We start from the raw sequence: 10,296 nt of genomic DNA on the forward strand, positions 1-10,296 counted from the left end.
GTGATTTTTACAAATTTTTTAAAACAAAATTATGTATAATATTTTTGTCCTTAACTTTAAAATTATCTTTGAGAAGATCGAATATAAAAATCGAAGATTGTTTCGAAACCGAAATTCCTATATGCTAATTAAATTTATTTAAATTATATAGGTATAAAGCAATAAAACTAAATAAAATATACAAAGATTTTACGTTTGAATGGTGCAAATATATTTTCAATATCATAGAAAAATATGTGATTACAAATCAAATGCAACACATCTACTCTAAATTATTCTACAGGATATAAAATAATAATTCAGAAAATGGTCGCAACGTAACACAGTGAGACGAAACTTGTTAAATATCTCCAAGTATTTGAAGCACATAACAGTCTCCACTACTACTATCGATACGTACGATGGATAGGGTACAAATATAGAATAACTTTTTAAAAATAAATATGTGAGAACATGTTTAACATACCGATCATATGTTTATAAATTAAATTATGCGCAACATGTTGCATGATTTATTGCAATAATAGTACAATTGAAAGACATACACATAGACAGTCATAAGCAGAAAAGCCGATCGGACAAAGAAGTTTGAAATTCTTTAAATTCTATATAGATTTTGTATGACATGTAACATTTGTGAAATAAATCTGTTTTAAAGTATGAGTATCAAACTTTAAAGAAATTCATATTTAATGATCTATTATAGTAATGTTTAATTTTACTATTTAATTTTACTGTTCTTCTATTAAGTAAATAACGATTTTATCATTAAAAAATATTTTGTAAACTATAGTTTTATAGATTAATAGAGTGGTGTTGGAATAATCCGCATATATGTATTTTGTGTTATAATATATATTAATTAAATAGCAGTATGTTGTTTGTTTTGCATGTAATCGAATATGTCACGATAAACTATTTTGTTTTATTTAAATCGTATTCCATTAACTTAATAATTAATATAATTTTCCATGTTATTTACCCAGTCAAGAACAAATGAGACATCTGGAACATCAAAGGATTTTTCTTCGTCCAAATCATCTACAATCCTTGACCTTCCTAAGGCAACAAATTTTGAACGTTCTACTTCAATGCAAACTTTACCATCTCGAATGAAAACAAAATCTTTGCCAAAACGCAGTATTACGTTTGCCGATCTGCCACCGTCTTTAAAAAAGAGTTCAGATTCTATCGTTTATTCGTCCCATGTTAAGCCTACTCTATCTAAAATTGAACAATCGAATCGGCCATTGCAGGAAGCATCTACTTCTCTTCCACAAGTTATTTCCTATCAAACACCTGCACGTTTCCAACTTCCCCCAACACCTCTAACTGCTCCCGAATGCTGGGAAAATCTTGACACTTCGGCTTCTTTTAGCAAGCGACAGATAGCACGTTCTGTTCATGGAAATGTTCAGGTTGAGGTGGGTTTGAAGAGCATGTTAACTGATAATATTATTAATATACTAATAGAATATACACACACACATACACACACACATATATATGTATATCCCTAGTAAAAAAGTTTCGCTGAAATTATTCCACATTTTGGAACATTTCAGCGAAATTGCTGAAAATTTGCTGAAACTTCACTGAAAGTAAATTTTTCAGCTAACATACTGAAAAATCACTGAAATTCAACCGAAATTTCTCTGAAATTTTCTGAAATTTCTCTGAAATTCTTGCTGAAATTTGTCTGAAAATTTTACTGAAATTTTTCTGAAATATTTTGTTGAAAATGAATTTTTCAGCTAAAAATCGCTGAAATTAAACTGAAATTTTTTTTGAAATGTTGAAATTTTGTTGAAGTGTTCCATAATGTGGAATAATTAATCAGCAACATTTTTCCACCAGGGATACCTAAGATAAAATAAATTAACATTTTTTCACCAGGGATATGTATATTCTACATATATATACGTATACAGGGTGATTCGTATAAAGTGACCGATTTAATTATTAGCAAAATTTGAAGATTTACGGAAAAATGGTTTATATCAACATGTTCAGTATAAAGAGGGACATCGCATAGTGGAAATAATTATTTTATGGACGGACGCGCTGGGGTCATTTCAAAGTAAACTTCATTTTTTTAAATGGAAAATCCAATTTTTCATTGCATGTTCTTGTAGCACACCTTGAGAGCTTTCCAAAACACTATAATAAAATATTTTTTTGAGTGTACTTTTCGAGTTATAAGATTCGAAAGTTACAGTACCGCGCGCCGGCATTCGCATTACACAAGGTGTCCGGTCGACGGCTAAAATCTCTTGAATGTTGTTCAGGATCATGTCCTGGATAACATTTGTTAAGATCAAGGCTATTAAAGATTATTCCTCTTATTTTCATTTTTGCACTAAAATTCATTTTTACATAAAAATGAAAATAAGTACAACCTCCAATGGCTTTGATCTTGACAAATGTTATCCAGGACAGTATTTTGGAAAGCTCTCGAGGTATGCTACAAGAATATGTAATGAAAAATTGGGTGTTCCATTTAAAAAAATGAAGTTCACCTTGAAATGTTCTCAGCGTGTCCGTCCATAATTATTTCCACTATGTGATGTCCCTCCTTGTACTGAACATGTTGGTATAAACCATTTTTCCGTATGTTTCAAATTTTGCTAGTAATTAAATTGATCACTTTGTACGAATCACTGTATAGGTATATATACTGGAACAAAGTTTCTATAATCTAAAAAATGAATTTGTCCATTAAATTCGACTAATGAAAGCGTCAAATTTTTTTAATGCAATCCAATCTAGTCTTATCTATTTTATTTATAGCATGTATTTATGGAGACTGGATGCAATGTGTAATTTTTTTATTTGAGATTATTATGTTATAATTACTCTATATGAAAAATATACAAATCGATATTTATTTGTGGAAATGTTTACAAACACAGCAATCTCCAACTTCATCTCCAACACCACCATTAACAAAAATGTCAGTCAGCGATAAAAAGAAGTTATTCGAAAGTGCCATGGAAGAACATTTGAAACCCTCGCCTAAACCAGGTGAGAATATATGTTTCGTGTATATGTATACCATATATTTTAAATATTATATATATTTTATGCTTATATATAAGATATCGATTTTGAAAAATAAATCAGTAATTGTATATACATTACAGATAAAATATTCAGTTTTTTAAGTCAAGACGAGGTAGAAAAAATGAGACAAGAGGAAGGTAAGCTGTTATTTGTAAACATAGAGAGAGAGCTGACCAGTTTTTTTATTTATCATATTTTTCATCTCAACATAATTGAAATTAACTATAAAAATCATGTTTTTATAGAAAAAAAAATTGCCACTTTGACGCGAGATGAACTCAAATCATGGGCACAACTTGATGAAAACGAAGGTCTCGAAGATTTCGATACAATGGATGATCAGGATAATGGACGACCTAAGTAAGCTTCAATCTTCATGTTTAAGGCTGGTATTCATAGTCGATTCTTATCTTTTAGACTATCTTATGTATAGTCTTAAGATGTCATAAATCAATCACAGAGCCGCATTAGTATCTTAAGAGATTACTTAAAATAAGAACAGACTGTGAAACCGGCCTAAATCATTCCTTATTTCGAAAATAATACAAACTATTACGATATATATTCTACGCATCGATTAAGTGGTAACATTTATGTCTAATATAAATAAGTATAAAAATACACAACTAAATATTTAATATACAAGTGTTGTAAACAAAATTAAGTGAAAAATTATTAGATTACATGAATAAAATGTATTATATCAAAAATACTTCTAAATACCTTTTAAAAAATTTAAAAAGTTATGTTAATATTATGTTTACATTATACATGTTAATTGATTTACGACAATCTATATAACAGAATACATAATGTTTTTAAATAAATCTTGTATAACCTGATTAATAGTATATTTATAATTCTGTTTAACTTTAGAATAAATTGATATTTTTGTGAGAAGAGGGAAAGGGAAAGAACAAAAGGATGGGAGGGAGAGAGAGAAAGAATATATATGTATGTTTATAATGTTAAACATTTGTATGTTTAACTTGAATATTAACAAGCAATGTATATGTTATGGACTGTGCACAACCGTATTATGATTAATTGCGATACCAAGGACAATTTTCAGATTATTAAATTGTCAGAATCTAATAGTTTTTATGATATTCAAACTATTGGTTATGGTTAATTATAAATACAGTGCAAAAATTGAGGTTTTTTATGTTTTCAAGTAAGTGATAGCACATTTTAAGATATCTATTAGAAAAATCAATTTTAAACCTTAACAATATTTGAGTACAATTGAGTAATTATATTTTACATACGTGCAGCGTATATTCTATATGTTTATTTGCATTTTTATTTATGGCCAATAAGTTTTAGATATGAACAGCTTATACAGAGTGTCTCAAAAAAACGGATCGAAACACAATGGGGACGTAGATTGGATCAAGGGGAACAATACAGTTTTGTACCATTTTGCAGTTGACGCAATATTTAACGAGATATTAACGTTTAAAGATAGGCGAATACAAGCGTCCGACCAGCCTACTAGCGCTTGAGCAGTAGGCTGGTCGGACGCTTGTATTCGCCTATCTTTAAACGTTAATATCTCGTTAAATATTGTGTCAACTGCAAAATGGTACAAAACTGTTTTGTTCCCCTTGATCCAATCTACGTCCCCATTGTGTTTCGATCCGTTTTTTTGAGACACCCTGTATATTCCTATGATATATATTGTTATTGCTTATATTTATTTCTACGTTTGTTTTATATATATATGTATATACCAAATAATTATATGTATATATTTCGTATCAATTTTATTACATACAAAATGAAAGAAAAAAGTTTTATACGCAACCACTAAAAAAAACACAAATTTAAATTAAATTAATACACTAATAATGCAATTTCAGGAATAGTTTTTATCAAAGTCTTTAATGAATTACATTCTCATTAAAATTTTAGAATACTTGTTAAGTTTAAATCATATTTGAAATAAATTATTATACACCTAAACTGTTAATATTGTTTTTAAATGCAAAAGGTATGGAAACTTTACTATGTTTCTTAATAATAAAAATGTAAACTGAAGTAAATAAATTGTTCTATTTTATTCTACTATATCTCTTAGCACTTACAATTTGTCCCTGGCAATTCGAAATAGGTATAACACACATACACACACACATATATATATATATATAATGTATACAATACGAAAATGTTGAGGCTGTAATAATTTTTTTAATTATAAGCTAACTTTAACTGCTTATAATAACTGCTCAAAAATTATTTTATTTTTATAGTTTCTATTATTATTTGTGGATTCTTTGGAACATTCTAAGACGAAAATCTTAATGCGAAAATGTCGAGGCTATAATTGTTTTTGAATTACAAGCTATTTTTGATCAATTATAATTCAAAAACTATTGTAGCTTCGACATTTTTATATTAGTGTTTTATATTTTACCTTTAAAATATTCTTTAAAAGTATATGATATTGTATTGTGAGATACCCTGTGTATATATATACATATATACTCGTAAACTTTTGGCAACGATCTGTTGTAACGTGAACGATCTAAATAACATTAATTTTGTGTTGTCTCTGTACTTTTTAAATAAATGTACAGTTTATGGCATATATATCATTCGTGAATATGAATTCTCATTACTTTCCAGTAGCCGACTGAGCTCGCGAAGTTCGATTCCTCTTATTCAGAATGTTCCCAGCAGCGTACGGACAGCAAAAGCGGAACGTCGTTTGAAAGAACGTTTAATACAACAGGTATTATATTTCAATATTTTTATTTATTTATTATTTTATTATATATTAATATTATATATATATTAATATATATAAATGTTTTCTACGTAATTTTAATTTTATATTTGAAGGGCCTTATTTCGGACGAGGATGAAGAACACCTTTTAAGTCCTGCAGAACAGCGAGCGCTTAAAGCAGAGAAACGTGCTGCTTGGCGACAAGCGCGTCTTAAATCTCTTGAGCAGGTAAAGTTGAAAGATTCTATATATTTATAAGTTTGATAATAATATAAATATGTTATGATAAAATAGATCTATCTGAAATAAAATAATGAATATTTCTTTTTTATAGGATGCACTCCAAGCACAGATGGTTATTAGAAAGATGAGTGAAATAATGGATACTGCTAATAAAGAAGAAGATACGCATGATACGACTGTTGCAACCGGATCTATTCCTGATCAAGAGAAAGCAGTCGAGGTACAATTTTGGAAGTAGTATCTCAGGACAAAGTTAACTTAACATATATAACAAGAACCTGCAAGCTTGATTATTTCAAAGTTATGTGTTTAACCCGATTATTTACTAATCGCTGTCTTGCTTGCCTAAACTAACACACAGCATTCATGAAGGAAAAAATCATGTTATTACAACGGTTCCCATTTGTCTGTCTTTTACTATCTTAGTTTACTACGTTACGGCCGTCTAGCGCAGATTTTCCTAAGCTCGCTGTGCGCAGTAAAGTGGGTCCTCCTAAAGAGATACGCGAATCTGAGAAAGTAGTGGACGAGAAGGTCACTCGTCGTACCGAGGAATATCTTGACGAAGTGACGGGCGAACGTCGTGTACGAACTGTCGAATACGTCGAGAAGCTCATTGAGCGTCAGGTATTATGCTTGTAAAATTTGGCACGAGCGTTTAAATATCACATTTATTATATAAATGAAGGGCACAATAATAAATTATCACTGTTGCAACTATCTCTGGAGCGCACCGTATTTATTCCGATTCTTTTTTTTATCTTTTTATTTTATTTACGGATATAGATGGATATGTTCCATGCCAGATCGCATATGTTTTGGGAAATTTGCGAGCTTATAAGATATTAACATTTTGTTTGACAACTGATTGTTTAAAAAACTATAACTGTCGATAACATTAAGTAAAATGATAGGGAGTAAATTACAAGGAGACATAATGCTGAGAATCTAAAAGGCACCTAAACATAAGGCAACATTAATTAAATTCAACATATCTTATACGCGCGTATGCTATAAAACTACTTTACGAAAAATGTTACAAAATTAAGAAATAAGTGTTTTTACTTGTGTTTTTGTCTATATATATCTATGTAACATCTGTATACTATATTTGTTCAATTATTATTGTGTTATTGTTATTTTAAGATTCCGTCACTTACATCGATGGTACATTATGCACCATCTTGAACTATGAATGTTACTTCTACTGATCTCACTAACAACTTTTTCCTACTCATTGGTAATTTGGTTTTTATATATCTTATGTATATATTTTAAGCTTATGGCTTTATGTAGTATATGCATGACTTGTTTTGTTTATACGTTTCTATGCTCGATATGTTTTTTGTTGCATGTACAGACGTAGAATTGTACTAAAGGAAGTAATGGAAGTCAGGAAACATAGGACAACTAATATACTTTTTCTATCAAAATTGGAATTTTATAAAACCTTTGAAGAACAGAAATAAAGAGTGCCGCTGATGTAAATCTGATAATATACATCAAACAGATATGATAGAAATTGATATGTCATTTGATCTATGTGTAATCTCAAATCTTAATATTAAATTATCAATTTATATATTCTACAGATATTATAAGGTTTATTAGATTGTCTGTTGCAAACTATAAAAATGTTTTAATTGCATCATTTGCAACATATGCTTTATAAATCCAGAAATCCAGAGATTTGCGTACGATTAACTATGATTGAAATTTATAATTTTTACATTTTTTAATTAGGTGGAAACTTTGAGGGAGAAGATTATATCATTGGAATTAAGCAATGCAGAAGAGGATGTGGAAAGCATAACCGGCACTGGTGCAAGCGATGCTGAAAGTGAAAGTGAAGATACTACGGGACAAAATATGACTGTTAGTAGCGTAAAAGAAAAAACAGATTCTCATTTTACCACTGACACATCTGAAATTGCAAATGAAACATCTAAAACAAATGCAAATATTACTGCTACATCTGCAAAAAAGAAGAAACGTAAACGATCAAAAAAAGGTCGTCACTGACAAAATATTTCAATATGTCTCTTAACAAGTGATAGGTACATTGATGTTAAAGACTTGGATAAAAATCGATGAAATTTTTACTATTCCAATATTTTACTACTGCACAAATTCATTGTGTAACATCGTTTTATGTGAATATGCATACATTTATGTTATATAGATAAATTATACATATACGCACTTATATGTATATTTCAATCGATTCTTTTTAGTTTTCAATGCATCGCTATATATTATTGTCATATAACATTTCTATTTCATCTTTTTTTTTCTTCACATAAATGTAACGAGTAATATGATTATATAAAAATGGCGATCTGGCTCTAAATAAACGTATTGTATTCAATGAAAATGTAGTAGGTATTTATACAAATACTTCGTGATTGATTCAGTGAATACAATACATCCATTATCTGTGTAGAAGTATAACTACTATTTTTTTATTACATTTTGTGTATCATTACACATGTAATACAATTTCGTAAATCTAATGTGTTATAAATTGGTAAATTTGCATATTTTGATATTAAACATTGTGTTACTGTATTTTTGTATGTTATCATCGATATATTTAACAATTAATTCATAAATTTCGCTTAAAATTTTGTTAATCGCGAATATAAATTAATTAAATTTAAGAAAGAGATTAAAGATAAAAAGGGTAATCAAGTAATATCTCAGTGACAAAGAATAATACATGGAAATCTATAACATTTATGCCATTTTTATTATTTTTTTAATATGTTTTAGTATACTCTAATTTTATTTAAAATACATGGATATATTTTAATATAATCCGTTTTTATCTTTTGATGATGTGTAATAATTATACACATACGCAATGGTTATATATATATATATATGAAATACACATATTGAGGTATATATATTGAGGTAAAAGACATAAAAGATATACTAGCGAGAAATTGTCAGACGCCATTGCATTTTTTATTATGCGCATGATAAGAATCATACACTTCCGTTTTTCCATAAAATCTTTGAATTTTTATAATCGTTACTTTGAAAACATGCTTTTAATATATTATAAAACTATACGATTATCATGTTTTATATATATATATATATATAATTACGATTATATTTTATAACTGTGTGTAGTGTAACATTTTTTCAATGTCCATTGTCATATACTGGTTATTTGTATTCATTGAAACAATGAAACATGTTTTAAAATTGTTTTTTCTATAACTACTTTGCTAATATGATATGAAATTATCAATAATCTATTGCTGAAATAATGTTTAAATTGTAGACTTTAGATTGGCCAATTGCTTACCTTATTTGTAGAATATTTTATTTATTTGATATGATTTTAATATATAATTTTTACGAAGATATTTTAATCTATAATAGAATAATATAGGAAAAGCAAATTTATATTATATGAGTCAAATAAGAAAATATTAAATTTCGATTTACTTTAATGCAAATTATTTGTATTGAGGAGCTATCTATTGGGCAAAATAGACGTAGATTATTATATACAATTTAATAATTTGAATATATAATTAGAATGAAGTTTACATCTATTTCTATACATATTTAATACTTTGAATATATTTTTATTGCATATATGCCAGACTGTGAAAAATTTAAGACATCACACTTTTTTATATAATTTATCATTTATAATGTATTCGTAATATTAATATTGTCTTTAAGAATATTATTTTATACCGAATATTTTTTTACATTTGTTAATCAAAAAATATGCGGTTAAAAAAATATATTTATTTGATAGTTATACATAATATAAATATACATGGAATTTTTTCCAACGAGTGTAAATAAGTAAAATTAAATAAAATTGCGATTTTCTGCTGTTTAAAGTGCGATTAAGAATGAGGGACCAATGAATGAAATTAAGTGAGTTCGTTCATTATATATAGGAAAGGCACTTGAAAAATACTGTATTATTGATAATGTTCAAATGTTAGAATGTTAAATTCTATCCTTTAGAACATTAATTAGTGTATTATGTATTAGCATATATAAGCGAATGAAGAAAAAAAAACCAAATTTTATTTCACTAAACCAATCTAATTGAGACATTTTTATTTTTAATTATCCAACACACGTCGAGACTATTTATTAATACATCGTAATTTTTAAAATCATTATTTAATTATATCATTGTTGTGTAGAAATATTAAAAGTGCCAATGTTAGTACTTTTTCATATAAGAATACATCATATATTTCGTTAAAATATCTA

At 27.7% G+C, this 10,296-nt stretch overlaps 1 protein-coding gene across 7 annotated transcripts in view; it reads left to right on the forward strand.

Moving 5' to 3' along the window:
* Positions 1-8,208, forward strand: part of scrib (scribble planar cell polarity protein) — a 32,143-nt gene extending 23,935 nt beyond the window's left edge. For 3 of the 7 annotated variants that reach the window (XM_018455114.1, XM_018455118.1, XM_018455116.1), the window contains 9 exons: positions 987-1,424; positions 2,913-3,024; positions 3,144-3,200; positions 3,309-3,423; positions 5,695-5,800; positions 5,911-6,024; positions 6,131-6,259; positions 6,466-6,666; positions 7,783-8,208. In XM_018455114.1, coding sequence (XP_018310616.1) covers positions 987-1,424; positions 2,913-3,024; positions 3,144-3,200; positions 3,309-3,423; positions 5,695-5,800; positions 5,911-6,024; positions 6,131-6,259; positions 6,466-6,666; positions 7,783-8,061 — 1,551 coding nt within the window. In that variant the 3' untranslated portion in view covers positions 8,062-8,208. Of the gene's footprint in view, positions 1-986; positions 1,425-2,912; positions 3,025-3,143; positions 3,201-3,308; positions 3,424-5,694; positions 5,801-5,910; positions 6,025-6,130; positions 6,260-6,465; positions 6,667-7,185; positions 7,280-7,782 lie in introns of all 7 variants that reach the window. The other 4 variants (XR_001936829.1, XM_018455115.1, XM_018455117.1 and 1 more) reach the window with 4 other exon arrangements.
* Positions 8,209-10,296: the final 2,088 nt, after the last annotated feature.

The sequence above is a fragment of the Mycetomoellerius zeteki genome, unplaced genomic scaffold (genome assembly GCF_001594055.1).
Source record: "Mycetomoellerius zeteki isolate Tzet28-1 unplaced genomic scaffold, Tzet1.0 scaffold470, whole genome shotgun sequence".
NCBI lineage: Eukaryota > Metazoa > Arthropoda > Insecta > Hymenoptera > Formicidae > Mycetomoellerius > Mycetomoellerius zeteki.